This window comes from Martes martes (assembly GCF_963455335.1).
Source record: "Martes martes genome assembly, chromosome: 3".
NCBI lineage: Eukaryota > Metazoa > Chordata > Mammalia > Carnivora > Mustelidae > Martes > Martes martes.
Window position 1 is genome coordinate 12381835 of NC_137890.1, and position 22568 is coordinate 12404402.

The window sequence follows — 22568 nt, forward strand, 5'->3', positions numbered from 1 at the left end:
TCCTGGCCCTACTCCGGCAGTGGCTGTCACTCCTGCTGGCCACACCATGAGTGGCCGAGGAACCAGTCCCTCTTTCTGTCCCTTCAAATCCCAGAATGACAACTCCCATGGGGCCCCAGGAGAACACGGAAAGGGAATACGTTTCTGTTGAGGAAACACCCAGTGTTCCAGCAACAGAGGAAATAAATATAGATTTTAACCATAAAACAGGTATTGTTTCGATACCCTTAACAACTCGACAAATGCTCATTGGTCTTGCTTTTCAGAGCTGTAGACATTCAGCCTTCTATCTAGACCAAAGGTAACTGGGCATCTGTGTTCAGTTTGCAGACAGAAACAGACACTAACAAATGACCCCTGGAGGAGACCTAATAAGTAAAGTGCATCAAAATTAAACAACAAGCTCATGACCCGTATCACGCCCTTCCTTTCTAAGGATCTAGAGCAGGGTCCTTTCAAGCCCCTGGACTTAAAGGCTTTCCCAGCCTGGACTTCACTTCGCCATGGCAAGCTGAACAGAGTCGCCCCTGGATGACAAGGAAATGGAAATGCCAAGAGTAAATAGAATTTTCCTAGTATAAATGGAAACCAAGCAATCAATCTCCATGTGATGCTTCCAGTCTGAACGATTTACATAATCACTGTGAAGCTCAGAGGTTCATGTAGAGACACAGATTCTTCTTTGTGATTAAGAAGAAGGCAGTGCCTTTTATGAGCCACATCAGCAACGTTCCTTTCACACCAGAAGACACGATTTCGAGTACAAGAGTTGTCCTGGAAAGGCCCGTGCCGGGTGATTTCCCGGTCTTCTGCGACAGCAGGGAGCCACCCAAGTTGTAAACCCAAAGGTTGTACGGTCTCCCACTCTCTGGGTGCTCCCATCCCATGAGCTGCCGAGTCCTACAAATTCCACCTCCCCGATTTCTCCTGGGTCTTCTCCATCCCACCATGCGGACAAACACGGCAAGGCCTCTGGTCACTGGGCGTTCCTCCTGCAGGTTTAGCCCCGTTCAATCCAACCCCCCCACCCCCGCACCTAAGGGTGCCCACCACCAGCACGTGCTGGAGGCCGGCAGGACACACCTGCTGCTTCACCGGAGGGCTGCTTATGGTCCTGGACAACCTCATGGTGTGGGGAAAGCAGGGCTTAGGTGTAGGGATGTGCAGGGCTAGGACCCTCCTCTCTCTCCAGCTCTGTGACCTACACCAGGTCCAGTCCTTCCTGTGACCCCCCACCCCGACCCTCATTCACGCCCAGGTCAGAGGTTCGTGGCTCAGCCACAAGTGAGAGACCAGAAGGACAGACTTATCAGCACAATGTCTAGCAAATGGATTTTTTTGAAGGCAGTCATTTCTATCCGCTTTCTTATCACTCGCAGCACCTTGCCTTGTGTGTTCATAAACATTGGTCCAACTCCTATCACGTTTTCCAGATCACATTCCATAAAGTAACACCAGAGCCACAGAATTCCACTGCGGGTATCTAGCCTAGCTTCCTGTTTATATAAATGAGCAAAGAGGAACCAGCAAGTGCTCGATTACGGTTACGAAGCATTAAAGGCTTTCAGAGCTGCTCACTTACACAAGACCCCAAACGGATTCAAATCATTCCGTGCCTTTTCTTAGCAATTAAAACTAAGGTCCAACTCAAATGCTCCAAGAGATGGAAGACAACTAATGAGGGAATCCTAAAAATAGGTATGAAAATAAGTCACACTGATTTTTAACTTATTTCATACTAACAAACACAGGAGTATCTCGCCTTCCAAGGGCACACAGAGCCCGCACCATGAAGGGTCGTCCTACAAGTCTTGGCAACAGCCCCTATCCATCTTGAAATCCTTCAGCCAGCCTGCGCTAGAATGCACAGGAAATTTAAGCTCAAAGAACACCCTCTTCTATTCCGAAGCTCTGCGAACTGAGGCTCAGAGAAGCTACAGATAGATTTTGGAGGGGAGGAAAAGGGAGGGGGGCGGTAAATGTGCTTGTCGGAAACAGAGAATTCACCGCAGCTCTCCAAGTGGCACTTCACTCTTAAAGACCTTCGAAAGCCACCTGGGCTACATCTCTATTTTAGGACAAACCCTCCAAGCTCATCAAATGTGAGACTCTGCAGAAAGCTTGGCTGGGGTGGGGTGCGGGGGGGGGGGGGTGACACAGGGAGTATTTTCCAATCTCAGTCTCAATTTTGCTCAAGAACAATCCAGCAACTAAAGCTTATTAGCAGCCAAGGAGGACCAAAAAAAAAAAAAAAAGAGAGACTTTCCTGAGAGGCTGATTCGAGTCCAGGGCTCTGCAAGAAGGGTCTCCTCGGACTTCACCTTGGCCCCGTGACGCAGGCGTCCTCCATACTCAGGGAGGACATCAGTGGAGAGAATGGTCATCAACCCACCCGGGGCCACGCAGCCGCTGAGTAATGAAAAAGCCAGGATCCAGTGTCCTGGATTTTCCCCTCTAACCCTTGTGTTTCTTGGAACTAGAAAATTTATTATCTCCAATTAAAGGAGGGGGGTGGGGAACAGCTCTAAAATTTCCTTTGTTTGCCCAGGATATTGGCCCATTTTAATGCCAGATACAGACATTCTCAATTACAGTTTTTTTTGTTTTGTTTTGTTTTGTTTTAATTTATGAGGTTCTACTGAGAGACTTTTCAGGGAGAGGAGAGTCAACAGCTGGGCGGGATTCCAGCCATAACGATGAGAGCTACAGAGCAGACTTTGATCACGAGCATTTAAGCCGAAGTTGAAAAGGGCGCCCCAACGAACATTTCAGGCCAACATCTAAATTCGACTCTTGGCTTCAAGGAGCCAGAAAGGAAGACTAACACGATTAGGCCGAAATGATTTATGAAAAAAAAAAAAAAAAAGAAAAAAGTTTTAATCTATTAAAATGGCCTTTAAATGGAACCTCACGAGACCAGACCCAGACAGCACCATTGATCATTCCAGTTAAATAAAACACAAGAAAGGACGATGCAGAGCAGAGTGGACATAAAATACTATTTCAGAAACTCTAACAAAAAGAGCCAAAAGCAACACCAGATAAGGAAAGAAACACAAATTTTTAAAAAGCTGAGTGGACGCGGGAGATTTCTTCCCCTCGTTCTGGTTCAGACTGTAGCGGCTTCAGGAGCGGCTCCGGGGCCACTGGGGGGCTCAGTCAGTTAAGCGACTGCCTTCGGCTCCAGTCATGATCCTGGAGTACCCAGGATCGAGCCCTGCATCGGGCTCCCTGCTCAGCAGGAGTCTGCTTCTCCCTCTGACTCTCCCTCTTCCCGTGCTCCCTCAAATAAATAAAATCTTTAAAAAGAAAAAAAAAAAAAAGCATCTCTGGGCAGATGCCACTCCCTGCTCGGTTTTAAAAGGGCAATTAAATTTTATTCAGGTCTCAATACCATCATCTCCTTCCCCACCCCTTCTCCCTCTCCCTCATCCCCTTCCAAGTGCATTGCATGAAAAAAAATTTTAAAAAAGGCAAGAGACTGAGAGAGAAATCAAGTAGTCCTGGGACCCCTATCTGCCTCCCAGCATGACTCTAATCCCATCCACTGGAGGGAACAGCTCACCCCACTGCCAGGCGCTTGGAATTCCAGAGCAGTGAGAAGCACAACACTTTTAAGAAAGGAAGATCTATTCCCCACCCCCCCACCCCCACCCCCACCCCACCCCCACCCCCCCCCCCCCCCCCCCGCCACAAGACCTTCAGTTAAACATACATTCCATCTCTTCGGGGACCAAAAAAAAAAAAAAAAAAAAAAAAAAGCGACTTTCAGCATCTTATCCAAAAGGGCACCTTCTCTAAGATGGCTAAAATAGAAACAAAGAAGGGGGGTAATGAGGACGGGACACAAAATGCATTCAAAATAAAAAAGACCTAAGGACACCGTTGTTCTAGCTGAGGCATCAAGGGGAGGTCCACCCAGGAGCGGGGGACCTTGAAAGACAAACTTGTCTGTGCCTGTTTCTGAGCTCCAGCTGATGAAGATAGCTTTAAAATTCTAGAAACGTTTAAGACCTTCCGAAGAACCCAAGCCCATGCAGAACAAGTTCCCAACAGAGGTCAAGCCCAGTTTCTTGAAAATTAGACATTAAACAAGTTTCATTTCGAAAGGTAAGAAAATGAAATGAACGTTTCATCATTTAGGGATGGACCATTAAGAGGGCACCTGGGTGGCTCAGTCGGGTAAGCGTCTGCCTTCGGCTCAGGTCATGATACCAGGGTCCTGGGATCCCCACGTTGGGCTCCCTGCTCAGCAGGGAATTTGCTTCTCCCTTTCTCTCTGCCCCTCCCCTGTGCTCATGCTCGCTTGTGCTCTCAAATAAAATCTTTAATAATTAAAAAAAGGGGGGGGTGGACCGTAAGAGACAAATAAGGTTTGACTTAACAGAGGTCATTTTGCCCCCAGTAAAAAAAAAAAACCTCTAGGGACTCTTACTAGGACATGCTGTTTTCAACAAGTGGATTTCCTACTAACAATGTGTTACCTAGAAAATTACTGGTATCTTTCAATCTTCTATTTCCCACTGTCAACTCAGTATCGTTTAGCCCATTTTAGATCAGTGTGATTTATGTAAGTAACCCCCCAACACACACCCTTGCAAGTTAAATACTGTCAATTTCCTGACGCTCCATAAATATCACAGAAATCACAGCACACTTGTTCACCCTCCCCACTTTTTTCTTCTTTTTTACTGCTCACTAGGTAACAGTAACTTCTGTATCCAATCAGTGTGGGGTCTGTTTGTTTGTTTTTGGAGGGGGGGTTGTTTTGCTTTTGTTTTTAAAAGCAATTCCTTTTCTCAAAGAGTTTACCACCTGCTGGGACAATTAAATACTAGTCCTGAAAAGTTAATCCATCAACAAGGATGTCAATGCGAGTCCCAGCTTCCAAAAAAGGGAGGGAAAAGCCCTTCACTATCACCTAGACCAAAGGCCTCATGCTGCAGATAAGCAAACTGAGTCTCACGCATGGATGTAAAGGAACTAATTAAGAAGATTAGAGCCCGGGGTTCCAAGTCTAATTAGAGGTACAGACAATAAGCACTGCAAGGAGACCAAGCAGGGCCCCCAGTGAGAGCCACAGGGGCCCTGGACGGTTGGCAGGTCGGAGAGAAACATGTTGGAAGTGAAGCCGGGTGGGTCCAGGCACCCCCAAGTGTAGGACTGGATAATAAACGGGAACACAAGAGGCCCCGCCCCCCAGCGCTCACGCCCTACACACCGGAGCCCCAACCCTGCATGGCAACGAAAGCAGGTCTCCGTGTGATGCCACCACAGAAGGGGAACCAACAAGGACAGTGGGGGAGAGAATTCGGGCACTGTCGCCCCCGCAGCTTGGCGGTCTGGAACTTGGGGGACGCTCGCTGTTCCCAGAGCCTCCCCACGCTCATGAATCTACTTTATCCTCCGACACCTGGGAGCTATACAGGCTTCCGAGGGAGGTGAGGACACGACAAATACACGGAAAGCGCAATGATGGGACCCTGGGATGGCCACGGCGGACACCAGCCATCAGAATTCCTTCTACCACAACTCATGCGGGGCACTGCTTCTAGAAGGCTCCCCCCGCTGCCGGCCGGCCGGCCCCCCACCCAGCCACACCTGCCAACTCAACACAGACCAGGTGTCTTCTGGTCCCATGAGTGACTTTCCCACGTGTTGTTTTTTTTTTTTTTTTAACCAGGGCAGCTCCAAAGCAGCAAAGGAAATGGCTCCCTTTTCTATCCCCTGAACTTCTCGACTCTTCCTAGAGTGATCTTGCTAATGAAAACACGAACTGAATAAACACTTGGAGGAGAAACCATCTGTTTCAATGCAACCGACCAACGACCAACGTCAGTAGGAACAGTGTTTGTTTACCAGCAGGGTCAGGAGGCCAGGACATACAAAACCTTCTCAGAGATCTTGAGTGGGGGATGGCCCTGGCTGGGGTGAGGGGCAGGGAGAAGTGTCATTAACCCTTTCGGAGCTGCACGAGGCACTCCGTTTTACAGCCTCCAGGTGGAAGGGAAGGCTGCAGCTCCCAGGCCCCCGGGTAAGGCTTATGTGCACAGCATTTTCCACATAAAGAGGATACAACGCCATTTAAGAATTTACAGTCAGTACTGAGCTTGAACTTCCCACTCTGCAGACGAAATACCTAAACTGACCGTCCAAGGTCAAGAGCAAAGGGGGCTGATGGAACCACAAAGCAGAAGAAACCGGTGCTCACCAGGGAGGCTTTTTTGAAAGGTTCAACACTTAGAGAACCTTTTCAGAAAGCCTCCAAATAACGAGAAAGACAACCACGCAGACCACAATTTGGCTATCTGAGCTAGGAAGGGTTTAGGGAATTCGTAGTTTAAATGAGGACTCTGCCTGCTTTCTACGCTGAAACAAAACTAATGAGAAAAAGCTCAGGAAATCCAATCCCCAAGGAAGTACAGGGTTCAGAGAAGAATGCTCGCGAGGGGAAACTGCCAGGACTTCTGGCTGCATGCCCTGCTCATCTGTGTGGCAAATGGGAGTGAGGAAGGAGAGTTCATTCTCTGGCGGCGCCCCATCCAAGGAGCAGTCCCATGGGGGCAAGGGAGACCCTGCCAGCATCAGACACCGGGCCTTACGAACTCGCAGCAAAAAGCCGGGGAGCGAGGTGTTCTAGCAGCTACGGGCAGCTGGGGCCCTTGCGATCCTGAGTCACTGTGCTCCCATCCCGAGTGCTAGGACTGAGTCACCGTGGCTGGCCGGAGGGTTTCCAGCTGCATGAAGGCCTGGCTGGGTCTCTGAATAGAGAGCACAAGGTAGCAATTTAGAATCAGCTCTGTCAATAAAAATGCTGATATCTGCCTCTCTGCAGGCAGTGACAGAAAACATCTGTTACCCGCTGGTTGGGAAAGAACATTCTGGCCAAACTAGAAAACTCAAAATAAAATATGAATGGATGAGACGTGTGGAAAAATGAACATTAAATTCTACTTGTAAGATAAACTCACGCTCACATGCAGGCAGCAAACGTTTTAATGAGCAATGACTACACGCCAGGGACTGTGCTAGGGGCCGGGAATGAGACACTAAGGCAAGGTCCCTGTCCAGGGAGGTGGCAAAGGCACCACTCATCCTACTTGTATGGAGGGCTTAGTAGGTGCTGAACTGGTATAAAGTGCCTGGAAAAACGTCATTATCATAGGAGGTTAGGTTTATTACTGGCCTCATTTTACAAAGGAGAAAGCAGAGATACAGAGAGGTACTTGTCCAAAGTGATCAAGAAGTCAGTATAAAAAGGCTGAAATTTGAACCCAAGCCTTAGAGGTGTATAAGGGAAGAGGTCTGAGGGAGGGAAGAAAAAGCCCAGACACTATCTCCAATGTTAGCATCTGGATAAAATGATAGGGTTCTTAAGGGTGCATAGGAGTTTATGGGGAGGAAAAGAGAAAAGTTACTTCCAGATAAAGGGGTTATAAATGCAAAGCATAGACACCAGCAATTATCTAGTAAAATAAAAAAAAATTTTTTAAGATTTTATTTATTTATTTGACAGAGATCACAATTAGGCAGAAAGGCAGGCAGAGAGAGAGGAAGGGAAGCAGGCTCCCTGCTGAGCAGAGAGCCCAATGTGGGGCTTGATCCCAGGACCCTGGGACCATGACCTGAGCCGAAGGCAGAGGCTTTAACCCACTGAGCCACCCAGGCGCCCCTAGTAAAATAAAATTTTTTTTTTTTTTTTTAAAGATTTATTTTATTTATTTGACAGAGAGAGATCACAAGTAAGCAGAGAGGCAGGCAAAGAGAGAGAGGGAGGGAAGCAGGCTTCCTGCTGAGCAGAGAGCCCGATATGGGACTCGATCCCAGGACCCTGAGATCATGACCTGAGCCGAAGGCAGCGGCTTAACCCACTGAGCCACCCAGGCGCCCCGTAAAATAAAATTTTTAAAGATTTATTTGTCAGAGAGCATGCACAAGCAGGGAGAGCAGCAGGCAGAGAGAGAAGCAGACTCCCAGCTGAGCAGGGAGCCTGATGCGGGGCTCGAACTCAGTACCCTGGGATCATGACCTGAGCTGAAGGCAGATGTTTAAACCGACTTAGCCACCCAGGCGTCCCATCGTTGAGTCAAATAATTTTGAACGATGGAAACCTACTTCCATTCCTTTCCTTAGGGACATCCTATACAGTTCCTAGCTGTTAGTGACATTCTTTGGTTTAGGGACACTGACGAAATGCAGGTGAATTCAGTACAACACTCCCTGTGGTTCACACACCCAACATTAATATTTGATCAGTCCTCAGTCCAAACCACACACGAACACCATTTAACAGAATGTGTAGCTAGAGACTTGTGTTCAGAGGCCCTTAGTACAGGCCCAGCAGGAAACCCTGAAACTAAATACCTCACCAAACCAGTCTGGCAACGAAGAGAAGGCACTGGAAAGTGGGAGGGGGGTACCTGTTCCAGAAGGTCTAATTCTAACAGGCTGGCAGGTGCCCTCATTTATGTTGTTTCGGTGGACTGGCAAAGGGCTTTGTTCACCAGAACACAGAGATGTTCCCCAGCCCTTGAAAGACAAGCATTCCACAACAAGAAAATAAATGTACAATAAATTGGCAGTTTTCAGCACAGCTATTCTGAGGTTTACCTTTCCCTGAGACGCTTAATGGTAATTCGCACTCTCGGAACGATATTAAGAGGAGTATGATTTAGTGAATCGTACTGCATAAGTGATTAAATGACGGGTTACAGACGTCTGTGTCAACTCTTAAATCCCACAGTCCCTCTAGCCAGCAGGAGTAACAGACGGGTCGTCTCCACTTTAAGAACAGGTTACGTTCCCGAAGTTTTGTGTTTTAGTTGGCTGTTGAGAATTCAGGAGTTATTTTCTTCCCCACCAACAATGCCAGATTCGCTGTATAGTACCTGAGACAGAACGCAGAAAACTAAACCCAAAGCGTGCTACAAACAAGGTCTGCGGACCCCAATCCACGTGAGGGACAAGGATTCAGGAGGAAAGTGCGGTCCAAACTCTAAAGAGCCAAGAGCACCCAGCTCACCCTCCCCGCCTTGGGCCCGAGAAATCCTCACCACTTGTAACTGGTGCTGGTTTCCTACCCTCCAGCAGGAGGAGGCTGGAGAGGAGGAGGAGGCAGGGGCTCGAGGAAAAAGAGCAGAACCACAGGGGTATGGGGGCGAGAGCCAGGGTAAAGGGCTCCCACGGAAGAAAGAGGCCAAGGCCACTGATTCTTCCCTCTCTGCCTGGCTCCCAGACACCCCCATTTCCTGGTGTCTAGAGACACCCCTCTCTAATTGTGGGGCTGCTACACTATGGACCTAGATCAGGGTTTTTCTGCTCCCCCCCAACCTCCCACCCTCAAACACAGACGTCCACGTCTCTCCTGACATGAAAACCCACATGGGGCTCTTTGATGGTTTCCTCAGGATTTTTCTTGCCTGTACCCTAGATTAGCAGCACACGCACGTGCACACACACGCACCATGAGAGGAAGACTTGTAGTGAGCAAATGAGACAAGACCACAATTGCATCCAGTTCAAATATATACAGATCACATGTACACACACACACATACTCTTACAGGAAAGTCTGTAATTCAAGTGATCGGCACACTGAGACCACGATCTAGGCCGTGCACGCATTGAGTCACAATACTGGACGGCAGAACCAGAACGGGTGAGAGGAGCGTGCTGGGGCGGGGGCGGTCCACACCTCCCCGCCCCGCCCCCACCCCCCACTCCCACCACCTCCTGTCACCGAAAAAGGGGATTCAAGGAACCTCCCCATCCTGAAGGCTGCCCACTCATTTGAGTTCACACCTCTACCCCAACTTACCGGAACTTCAAACGCCTCCTGGGTGTCATCCAGCATCTGGATTTTGATGGACATGAGTTTCCCGGAAGGCGTCGGGGGCGGCTTCTGACCATGTTCCAAGGTGCTGATCCCCGAGTTCTCCGGGGCCCCCAGTCGCGATCCTGGACTTGGCCTCTGCTCTATTTCTCCCATGGTGAAAGCAGACTCTAGAATATCTGCGGAAAGCAGTGAGGAAGAAAAACACATCAGAAGAGGCAACGCACGTCAAGACCTCAGGGGCATCTGCGGTCTCCGAGCCGTCCTCGAATCCGAGGAGCCACAGCTCGGTGGGCGCTCAGTGGGCTCTGGGTCCCCCAACACGGGACTCACAAGCGGGCGGCTTTGGTGCCTTCATGAAAAGTCAGGTCACCCTCAACCAACCAACACAAGCCAACAGTGGTGCGTATTTTAACATATTTTCTTTCCTAGTTTTACAGTCCGCTCTCATTCATAGTACAAATTCTGTGGTGTTCAACACATTATGCAGTGCCCACCGTGAGCTGGGCACAACTTTTGGAGTCTGGACAGAAGAGGATAAGCAATGCCTAAGCCATACCATCAGTATCCCTTAGTTAGCTTTCATGGACACATAACATACCAAGAAACATGGGCTTGATAAAGATAAAAAAATAAAGCAGACATCGTGGCTCTCGAGTTTAGAATTTGTTGAGGAAGGTAAACACGCGCTCCCACAAACACAGGCGAAGAGGGTAGGGGCTCTTCTCCCCGTTTCTTCTGCTTGTTTCTATCACAATTACCTTCTAACTCATTTCTTTCCTGCCACCCCCCCACGGTCCCCCATTTCCCAAGAAACCATTTCACATATAATGGTATCAACAACAACGTTACTTCCCTAAAAATAAAAACCCAATCCTCTTTCCTCTACATACCTGGCCCCGTCCCCCTCCCCACCCCCAGCCACACCCCACCTCACCCCAACCTCCCCCTCCCCTCTGTCCTGCTCCAGGTCTCTCTGGAGCGTGGCTCTCATGGGCTGAACACTTTGCACTACTTCTCCCCCTGGAAACTTCTACCCTGGCTTTTGAACTCCATGCCAGGATCACATCCCCAACCCCTGGGCAGGACTCTGGTACCACTGCCCCCTCTGCACCCACAACCATCATCCAACGTCACCATGGTGGTGAGTCCCATAGGCCTCTGCCCGATTACACCCCCCAGGACCCCAGGACCTCAAGACCTAAAGCAGGAATCAAAGCTTGGTATCTTTGGATCTCAGCACCTGGCTAGACACAGCACGGGGCATAAAGATTCCAATAACGGCTGCTTGATGATGGGCCCTGGCTGGATATGAAGGATCACAGAGCACAAGGTTGGGGGGGGGGGGGCGCTTCCATCACTGAGAAGGTAGGAACGGTCCTCAATCGAGTCTCTAATATCAGATAATAATGGCAAGGAGACAAGCACACAGGAGAAGGCACTGCAGGGAAGGGGAAGGGCCCCCACAAAGCTATGGGACAGAAACTAGGCGGCATACGGGAAGAATACGGATTCATGCGGAAAGCGGGTTTGGAAAACAGGCTGGAACCAAATGATGGAGGAGCTCAAGGCCTGGCTGAGGCGTCCCTCGAGGCAGCCGGGAGCCCCTGCGTGATCAGGACACGTGCAAGGCAGAATCTTAGAAAAACCATCGGAGGAGGAGCTAATCCTACAGGCTGGAGAAAGATGGCAGGTCCATCAAAGGACAAAGCTATTGTGACAATCTGTGCCTCAGGGGATAACGTGGCCAGTGGAAAGAGAAAGGAAAACATGAGGCCATAAAACCCAAAGTTATGGAAAAATTAACCCAACGTTAACAGTAAGCTGCCCAGGATCAGGATACAGCAGTAGAGCGAAGACCAGAAAGTTTTATATCAGAGCAGAAGAGTGTGTGGGAGGGAAGATGAGAGTCTGACTGGGAACATCCAGGGTCCTGCGGGGAAGCCGGAGATGGATTTGGGCTGAGGGGGTCAGAGCAAAAGCAAAAGCCATAATGAAAGCAAATGGTGGGGGGACAAGAAAGCAAAAAGAACCACTGTGCCCAGTCAACAGGTGGTCATGGGCTGAGTATTGTTCCCCCACAAAATTTTTAAAAGATTTGAGAGAGAGAGAGAGAGAGAGAGAGAGAACATGAGTTGGGGGAAGGGAGGGTGGGAGGCAGAGACGGGAGACTCCCCACTACACAGGGACTCCCGATGCGGGATGTGATCCCAGGACCCCAAAACCATGACCTGAGCAGAAGGCAGATTAACTGACTAAGCCACCCCAGGTGCCCCTCCACTCCCCCCCACAATTCTTATACTGAAGTTCTCACCCTCAGTATCTCAAAGCGTGACTCTATTTGGAGAAAGGTCCTTAAAAGAGGTGATTAAGTTACAATAAGGCCATTAAGGTGAGCCCTAATCCAGTCTGACTGGTGTCCTTATGAGCGGAAACGTGGACCCACAGACACCAGGGACGCCAGAGCAGAGGAGTGGCCATGTGAGGGCACTGGAAGGCAGCCATTTGCCAGGACATGGGCCCTCAGGAGAAACCAACGCTGCCGACACGGTAGTCTGGACTTCCAGCCTCCAGAACTTCTGTTGTTGTATCCCCGCCCCCAACCTGTGGTGCTATGTTATGGCCGCCCTAGCAAACTCATGCCAGGGCCCCTGTGGAAGACAGGAAAAGAGGCTCAGAGGGGCCCCAAGTAACTGAGAAAGCCACAAAAAGGGCACCAGGGGGGTCACCTGTGGCGTGAGGTACGGAGCTGAGCGCTGTGTCTGACACATCTGAAATCACGTCACCCCTCAGCTCCTGTGTTCGGAAAAAACCATCCGGCTCGTAAATCTCACGTGGTAGGTTCTTCTCACCCAACTCCTGGCTCAACCTTCTCCTTAAGAGTTGGGCTCCCAGAAGTTTCTGACAAAATTCCAAATGGCGACCCCTTCACGCTGCCTCTCACTGTGATGCCAAAGGCTGGCCCTGAGGTTGGCAGATGGAAACCATGGAGTCACCTCAACAACTTGGTCATTGACTCATACTCCCCTAGCCTGAAGAGACACATCCTTTGACTGGACCGAGAAAAGGTCTGACAACTACCTCAGAAACCCCACTTTCTACGCATTTCCCCACAAACCCCACCAAAGCCCGCCGGAGAGTATTACTCGTTCCTATATTACTATATTAGTTCCTAATACTTCTATATTATTCGTTCCTATATATTCGATGTTGGGCTCTGTGGCCAGGCGATGCAGCCTTTCTGGGAATGGCTCCTCCTTTTTTGAATGCCCACCTAGGACTTCCCAGATCCGTTAAGGAGGCAGCTCTCTAATTTCCGCCCCCAGTAAACTTTAAGAACCTATTTCTAATCTGTTTGTCGTGTGATCTGTGCTTTGCTTAAAATTCACCATCGTCTCGAGCGGTGTGACCAGACCAGTTCATCTGCGATGCCCCAAGCGCAAGGCCTCACGCCAAGGGGCAACGGGTCGCCTGCTTGCTCAGTGAATCAGACATGGGGGTACACCTCTGATTAGTTAGGAAATCAGCTGTGTGTCAGACAATCTCCCCAAACTAGGAAAAATTACTTCCCTGCAGGTTTTCTGGTTGGGGTCTCATGGTTAAAAGTAAACACAACTTCCAGAGAAAATGGACATCTGCTCAGTTTGCCATGCCTGTCCCCAGCCAACGCTCTGTACTTTTTCCTGCTTTGGTCTTAATCCCTCCCTGTCTCTCAGAGCATCCCTTGCTGCCTTCCTCCTCCTCCTCCTTTCCCCTCCCCCTCCTCGCACTGCATCAGGGCCCCGCCCCCTGCCCTCCTCCAGCTGCATCAAGGAGATACAGCTCAGATACCCAGCGAGGGAGGGGACAGTGGAGAGGAAGGGGCCTAGTCCCCCACATCACCCCCACCTCAAAGGTGCTAGGGACCCTCCCTACAAAAGCACTTTCTCCTTGTCCTGCCTGAGCAAAGGGTAAGGCCCCTCACCTCCTAAACTAAACCCTCTCTCCCCCTGGGGCCCAAGATCTCTAAATAAATATGCATTGTCCTTTTTTAGCCTCTTGGCACGTAAAAATTAAAAGTGAGCTAGATACTAATAGGTATTTAGTACCTTAAATTCCTTTTTCCTCCGTCTCCAAATGACCTCACGCCTGTATTATTTCTACTTCTGGTTACTGACATTTCAACAATGCAGTCCCTCCTTTGTTTTCCCAGTCGCATGCAGACCATGGCTGTACATGGAAAGTACTGCTCAATTCAAATATAAATCCAGCCAAGAGGTCTGAGCTGAGCATCCTAGGAATGTCACGGAAATATCCGAGGAACACTGGCAAGTCATAAACGGGTGACCACGTTGATGCTTGCTATCGGAACTGGTGGGTCCAGTAACGCAACACAGCCTTCTAGGCCGATAGGTCTAACAGCCCCCAAAAGCCTCCTGTCTCTATAGATCAATCCAGGCTCTACTTGGACTTGACCTCCATAATCACCTTTGCCTTCTGAATTCCTTCAGGAACGGCCAAAGCAAAGCAAGTGAACACTTCTTCCCTTGTGAAACATTATTAGTAACATGATCATTCCAGACCTAAAAGCAAAAAGCTATGCATGAAGCGACTTCACTCTTTGGCTGTATGTAACAGGAACCACAACGAAACATGAAATTTTTAACTGGCAGAGAAAAGATGAAAAAGCTAGAGTTCCCTTGTCGTCGTATCCTGGCTTCAAGAATTCCTCTTGGAATGTACCCAAAAGCATTAAGGACACACACACACACACACACACACACACACACACGTGCGTGCGCGCCAACTCCACCCCGAACACATCTGCGACTCCAAACCACAAACCAGGGGAAAGAGTTGCCAAACTGCCGTCAAGGTCAGACAGAGGAGAAGGAATGGAGAGGCTGCCCATGCCTGCAAAGCCAGGCTCCCCGAACACTCAGGATATCCTGAGCCAACAAAGCCGGCAAGAACTTTCTGGGAACCAGGGGAAGAGATGTAGAGGTTAGCACGAGAGCTTCCCTGAACGCATCATGATGGGAGAGCCCACTAGAGATGGGGCTGACGGAGAAACAACACAGGTAAGACCCATCAGCAGGACGCCGCCCATTGCCAAGGCCAGGTGAAAAAGAGAGGGCCCTGGGAATGCTACCAGTCCAGCAAGCAGAGAAAACACAGAGGATAAAAGGATTATACACACCCCCTCGGGTCACAAGAGTTCCTATGAGCATGGGACGGTCTCCTGGCTCTCCAGAAGCTGTTACAAATAGCTAGTTCATAAAGCACTCCCCAGATAACAAAGGACCTTTACAAAGATGCTAGATTGAAGGAAAAAAAAAAAAAAAAAGAAACCGAGAAGAACAAAAGAATTAGTCCCAAACATACTGTCCCAACTTAAACGATGAAATAATGGACTCAGACAAAAACATGAGAGGATTTACAAGAGGGGCACCTGGGTGGCTCGGTTGGTTAGGCGTATGCCTTCAGCTCAGGTCACAAGACCAGGGTCCTGGGATAGAGCCCCCATGTCCATCCCCCCAGCCCCCACTGTCCTGCTCAGTGGGGAGTCTTTTGCTTCTCCCTCTCCCTCTCACCCTCCTCCTACTCCCTCTTTCTCAAATTCTTTTTTAATTTTTATTGTGCTACATTAGTCACCATAAAATACATTTTTTTAAGATTTTATTTATTTGACAGAGAGAGAGATCACAAGTAGACAGAGCAGCAGGCACAGAGAGAGGAGGAAGCAGGCTCCCCGCTGAGCAGAGAGGGAGATCCCAGGACCCTGAGATCATGACCTGAGCCGAAGGCAGAGCCTTAACCCACTGAGCCACCCAGGCGCCCCAATACATTAGTTTTTGATTCAGTGTTCCAAGATTCATTGTTTACAGTACAATCAAATAAAATCTTAAAAAAAAAAAAAAAAGCTTTCCTGAACTCTTATAAATCCTATGGGAAAACAGGAGAAGAAAATAAAGGATGAAGGCAGACCTCAGGGGAAAACCAGAAAGATGAGTAAGAACATCACTGCTGTAAAATATATGTTCATGTTGCTCCCAAATTCATGTGTTGAAACGAAATCCCCAAAATGATGGCAAGTTGGGGGGGGAGGGTACTTTGGGAGGGGCTACATGGTGAGGGTGGGGCTCTCACGAGGGGGACTGGCACCCTTATGAAGGGACCCTCTGCCATGGGAGGACCCAGCGGGAAGCCAGCGGCCTAGGAAGCAGATGCCCTCCTGTTTGGACTCCCAGCCTCGAGAACTGGGAGAAAGTGCTGTTGCTCATAAGCCACCAAGTCTATGGTACAGTTAGAGTGCCCAAACAGACGAAGACAGTCACCAAAATGGAAGTGGCTAGAAGAAAATATGCCCAGGTGAAAACAGGAGGTTCTTGAGGGGAAAGATGGAGAAAAGGAAGCAAAAAAGATTTAAATAGAGTAAAAAGTGATAGCAATGGAAGACAGGCAGGTGCTCCAACTCGCCCACAACCAGAGTCCCTAATGATTAAAAAATAATAATGGAACAAGAAAGAAAAAAAAAGTTTAAGGCAGAATTCAGGAAAACACTCCAGAAACAGAAGGTGATTCTCCACCGTGAATGAACATATATATTCCAGAAACCACTAACACAAGACGATCAACACCAACGCATTTCCTGTATGATCACTGACGTTCAAAAATGAAGCAGGAATCATTCAGGCACCTAGGCACAAAGCCCAAAAAAAATACAAAGGGACGAAAATTCAGACTCACCCCAGGCGACATATAATGCTTCAACTACCAGAACGGTCCTCAAAGAAAGAGGAATCAAAACATTAAAACCAAATTTTCATTCAAATAGAAGAGTCAAACATTTTAAAATAGTCAACAACCCAGAATACTGTTGTCCAAGCCCTTGCAGAAGAAACTACTGGAAGGAGGACGGCTAACCCTCAGCAAAACAAGGGGTGAATGGGGTAAAACACTGGGAAAGGATTACTGGTAAACTCTAAATCCATTTACACCATAAGAGGAAGACGACAATAATAGCAGAATATCGTGAACTCCGGACAACGCGGAAATAATTAAACTGGCAGAGGAGAAGCCCAGATGTTGAGAGGAACGGCAAATCATTACATTAACTGTTAGCCCGGGTTTTAAAACGGGTACAAGAAAATTTCAATCTCCAAAGACATACCCACGGTTAATAAGCACACGGAGGGGCGGGAGGGGCGTCCAACATCGTTAGTCACGCGGAAATGCAAATGACATCCACAAAGACAGTTTTTTCACACCCACTGTGACGGATGGTAACAAGTGTTATTTACAGTGTGGAACAGCTGGAATTCTCCCACGTTGCTCGTGGGACCAGAAAAAGGTGCAGGCCCTTGGGAGAACATTTTGGTAGTTTCTTTAAAATTTAATCACAGTTTGAGCACATGAGCCAGCAACTGTGCTCCCCTGGCGAAGCCCAGACGTCTCCCCGAGGGACATGAAGACGTATATCCACACAAAGGAGGGGCCAACAGGTGGGAAGGAGACAAAGCCCACCAGGCAGGGCTCCAGCCGTGCAAGGGACTCCTCGTCACCAACAAAACTAAACGAAATGCGGACACCTGCTACAACACGGAGGAACCTCAGAATCCCTTTGCTAAGTCAAAGCCAGATGCAAGAGATTACACAGCAAATGACCTGACTTGCAGGAATTATCCAGAAACGGCAGATCTGCAGAGATGGAAAGCGGATTCCTGGGGCTCGAGAGAGGGGCTGGTCAGACAGCAAAGGGTCGGAGGGATGATGGAGATTCTTGCGGGTGCCGGAAATGTTCTGGGACCAATTTGTGGTACAGTCACACAACTCTGTAAATGTACTAAAAACCTCTGACTTGTATGCCTGACACCCATTAACGTTCTGCTCTATAAATTACACCTCAATAAATAGGCTTTAAAAATGTGTGCGTACACGTCGTGATGAGCCCCAGGTGATTTACAGAATTCAATCACTCCATTACACACCTGAAACTAATGTAACAGGTTAACTGGAATTAAAATAACCTGAGAGAGAGCACATGTGCATCGTGGGAGGGGGTCCCTGCAGGGCAGAGGGAGAGAGAGAACCCCAAGCAGGCTCCACGCTGAGCACAGAGCCTGACGCAGGGCTCGATCTCATGACCCCGAGAACATGACCTGAGTTGACCTGAGTCAAAACCAAAGTCTGGTGCTTAACCAACTGCACACCCAGGTGCCCCTTTAAAAAAAAAAAAAAAAAAAAGAAAGAAAGAAAAAAGGTGTGTGCTCCCACACGACTATTCTTGTGAACACACGGGACCTCTCTGGAGACAAACAAGTGACCCGTAGGAGAGCGGCCTCCGGGTTAAGGACAGGACTGAGAAGGCTAACACCCATTCAGAAATACACAACTGTAAGAAGTCCCTCTACTGGGAGGCCATCTCCTCACTACCCTGGCTCATGTAGAGCATGAAACCAAAGGAGACAAGATCACAGTGAAGGGGACAATACTCCAACAGAACAGGCTGACCAAGAATTCGCAAAGGACTTTTCCTTCCAGTTTTAAAGATAAGCCCCTTACATAGTTGACACTATGTCAACTAACTAGAACTTAAATACAAACTTTAAAAACACACCCATCACTTTTCTTTAAATACATGCATTTGAAATTAACACACTCACACAGACACACATAAATGAATGCCACCGAGGAATTCCGAGTGAAGAAAAACTCACAAAAAACGGGCGCTCACAGAAGCCCAGGACCCAGATTTCAGGAAGCCACGGGGCTGGGTTCTAGAGCCCCCAAAGTAGTTCTGAGCGCCCCACGTCGAGAGGGAAGGAGCGCACACTGGCCATTTTGTGGGGCCCAAGAGCAGCTCCGCTCAGGAGGGCAAAGGGCGAAGGGTGTGTAACCCCAGCCCTGCCTGGTAACAAAGCCACCTTGTGTTCTGTCTCCGGAGCCACAGGCCAGGAGGGAGGGAGGAGCTACCCGCCCCCCCACCTCCAACCACCACCACCAAAGGCTGGCGGCCAGGAGCTTCCTCACAGGGACTTAGATAAGGGGTTTTGAGAAAGTTCAAAAACAGCTATCTATGCCATAGATTGGCTTCCTTCAAAAAAAAAGTCTGGGAGCCAAAGAAAGGACAGCAGATCAGCTGTTTCACATCAACCAGAGACTTCAAACAGGCGGGAGAGGCTGTCTGGCCTGTTTGATCATTTGGGAGGAGACCAGGAGGTTAACCGTCTGCGAGGGGGGGGGGTGCCCCGATCCACCAGCACAAGGCAGGGAGAGGATGAGACCCCATCGACTTCCTAAAGACACGCTTCGCCGTCTGTTCTTTCCAACCCTCGTGAAAAGCAGTAAGTGAATTCCGCAGGCTAGCCTACATACCCCTCACGTCCCCGGAAAGTACTTCAAGAAAAACTCTGAGCAGAAGTTTTCTCAAGTTCATAGATGTTATTTCAAAAGTCTGGTTTTAACTGTAGCCCTTTTTTACTCAAAAACCTGAGTCTGACCGACACCGAATTAAATGTGAAAATTCCTAGCCAGGCATTCATCGACCTACCCTGATGTCTCTACTTGTGAATCGATGGTTTTCTAACCCTGCTGGCCTCTGCTGTTTCGCACGGTGCATTTTCCTGACGCAGTGCTGGTGCTATTCTGCATTCTTCCTTCTCAAATCCTGCCTTCTTTCCCCAGGTCCAATGTCACCTCCTCCAGAAAGCCTTCCCTGATCTACTCTTCCAGGGGAAAAAAAATGCCTCCCTTTATCGTCTCTGGGGTTTTGCTTGTACTTAGCTTGGATTTCCCTGCTTTCCAGACCTTCCTCCTCTCTTCCTGCATCTCCAACTAGATTACAAGCCCAGAGGAGCTGTTACCTGGGAGCATGACAGGCTCCTCCTGTCTCAGTACACGAGATGGCCCTGACTCCGGGACCGAGAGAACTTTAGGCAGCGCGTATATCCCTTCTAGAGGACACTTTCCTTACCTGGAAAACGCAGACAAAGCCGGCCAGAGGTTTGTCTGGTGCAGGGGGTTTTATTTTTTTTAAGATTTTATTTATCCATTTGATAGATCAAAAGCAGGCAGAGAGGCAGGCAGAGAGACAGGGGAAAGCAGGTTGCCCGCTGAGCAGAGAGCCAGATACAGAGCTTGACCCCACGACCCTGAGATCATGACCTGAGCCGAAGGCAGAGGCTTAACCCACTGAGCCACCCAGGTGCCCTGTGCAAGGGGGGTGCGGGGGGGGGGTGTTGAACCATGGTTGCAAATCAGCAGCATCACGTGGGAGCTTGTAAGAAATGCAAATTCTGTCCCAGCACAGGTTCACGTATCAGAAAGGCTCAGGGTGCCTTCCAGTAGATTCTGATGTGAACTCTGGCCTAAGAACCAGGGCTCTACTTCCCAGGGTCCCCATGAGGATCGGCTACGATAAGTAAATCCACCTGACTACAAACTGGGCTGTAACTTCACCAGGAAAACATCTGGTGACCACGTTTCGCACGTGCACCTGACATAGCGAGCACCTGGTTTTTTCAATAGCTCCTGGCAAAAAAGAGGTGGCACTTCTCCGATCCCATGTTCATGCAGACTCCAACTTCGCTCTGAAAATGACTGAAGACAAGGCAATCCTTCCGTCTGCATTTTCACTGGTTTGGTAGAAGGCATTTCCTGCCTTGCTTAGATAGGGAAGGATAAAAGCACAGAGAACGGAAGTGGAAGCAGAGGTGTTGGGAAGAGAAGCTCTTTTACCCCAGTTGTGTGGGGGTGGGGGAGGGGATCAAGAAGCCGGGGCGGGGGGGAGGGGCGCGGGGGAGAGAGATCCAATTTGTCCCATGTCAATGATGTCAATTTCTTGATGACTCTGAGGGTACAAAACGAGACATCAGCTCCCCTTCATTCTGCCTCCAACACAAAGGCCGGAGTAAATAAAATGTCAGGAGCGACTTGGTCTTCTTGAAGACAAAAACCCCACACGGGAACCCCCCATCAATGCCCACGCACCACGTGGCTCCGTGTCAACAGAGGCTGCCCTTGTGAGCTGCCGTCGAGCTCGCCCTACTCACAGCACATCGATCTCATCCACTCACTGAAGACAGTCCTCTCGGTGTCCCGTGGACACTGGTCAGCCTCCCCGAACAGCTGTGGGAAAGAGCCAACCCTGCCGAGCCCACAGTGAGGTGGGTTTGTTGCTTACTCTGTGCCTCTGAAGATAACAGACTGTTCAGCCTCTCATTCAGGTGTCACAATCACTGGGATTGTCCCCAATAACAGACATTTATAGGGACCTATGAGGTTTCAGCAACTGCACCCAGCATGCTATGGGACCCAAAGCCACAAAATGGCACCCTGTGGTTCATCTTTCTGGGATGTGTTCTCCATCAGGCAACAGACAGCAGGTACTCAGAACCACCCAACGCAACGTGTTCACTTCTGACAATAGGTATTAGTCAATTTTTTTTTAAAGAATTTTTTTTTTAGATTTTTTGTTTATTTATTTGACAGAGATCACAAGTAGGCAGAGAGACAGGCAGAGACAAAGGGGGGAAGCAGGCTCCCCGCTGAGCAGAGAGCCTGATGCGGAGCTCGATCCCAGGACCCTGAGATCATGACCTGCGCCAAAGGCAGAGGCTTAACCCACTGAGGCGCTAGGGTGCCCCTCAGCTCAGGTCTTGATCTCCGGGTCGTGAGTTCGAGCCCTGCACCGGGCTTCACGTTGGGTGTGGTGCCTACTTAAAAAAAAGGTCTCTGCCCTATGCCAGGAGCTGTGGCGATAGGGGATACAGGCTAATGGAGGCAAGAAAGTACTGAAAAGAAAATGAGATGAGTAGGTGCCAGGCGGATTTCAGTCAGCCGGAAACAGGCCAATGTGGAGGAGGGTCACCTGTGGATCAGAACGAGGCACTGTGGTTTATAAGACAAGGCGGAAACCACGCAGCTGTAAGAAAATATTTGACAGTGAGGTGGTGGCTCGATCAGGACACCAGTCAGGTGTCCTGTGCACCTGTCATGTCTCAGGCAAGAAAGCATGAAAGTGACAAGAAGAGTCAGGAGGCAAATTCTGGGAACACTCTGACATGAAGAATCTTTCCAAACTGATGACAAATTAGATGTGGGGGAAGAAGATGGAATTACGGACAGATCTAGAACTCGGCTACAAGTGCGAGAAAGAGCAAGAAAAGGCCGAGAGGTCCTGTTGGGGCCGACTGAGGGTGACTGCAGGGCCTGGAGGCAGGCTGTCCAGCGACATTCTAAAGGTCACTGCCTCCATCTCCTCAACACTCCCCCTTCCTCAGCCCCCTGCTATCTCCTCTCGAATGCCTTCTCCAAAGTTCCACTCCCGTAAGCGGAGTAGAAGGGTCAGAGGTTCAGGAAAGGGAGTCAGAGGTGGCGCTGCGACCACGGGTGGCATCTCAGGCAGGAGGCTGGGAAACAGCACAAAAAGAAATGACCAAGATGGCAGCCCAGAGTCCATGCCCAACGGGCACGGGCGGGAAGAGGAAGGACACGTGGTGAAGGAATCCCATGTTCTCCGCGTTGGAAGGGCTTCTGAGGAGCATTTATGACGACCTTCCCCCTGACGGATGAATCCCGTATTTACAAATAGCGGAGTCTGAAAATCCATTCTCAAATCACAGCAGGAAGCCAAGGAGGCAAGAGCATCAGCAGCCAGAGGCTGAACCATTAATGCTGGGTGTTGTTGGGGCATCAAGGAAAATGAGGAGTAAGAGAGGTTCGCTCAGGGGTGCCTGGGGGAGAGAGAGTCAGG

At 49.4% G+C, this 22568-nt stretch overlaps 1 protein-coding gene across 3 annotated transcripts in view; it reads right to left on the bottom strand.

Moving 5' to 3' along the window:
* Window positions 1–22568, bottom strand: part of FARP1 (FERM, ARH/RhoGEF and pleckstrin domain protein 1) — a 267734-nt gene that overhangs the window by 200605 nt on the left and 44561 nt on the right. For all 3 annotated transcript variants that reach the window (XM_080799514.1, XM_080799516.1, XM_080799515.1), the window contains exon 2: window positions 9818–10011. In XM_080799514.1, coding sequence (XP_080655640.1) covers window positions 9818–9988 — 171 coding nt within the window. In that variant the 5' untranslated portion in view covers window positions 9989–10011. The remainder of the gene's footprint in view (window positions 1–9817; window positions 10012–22568) is intronic.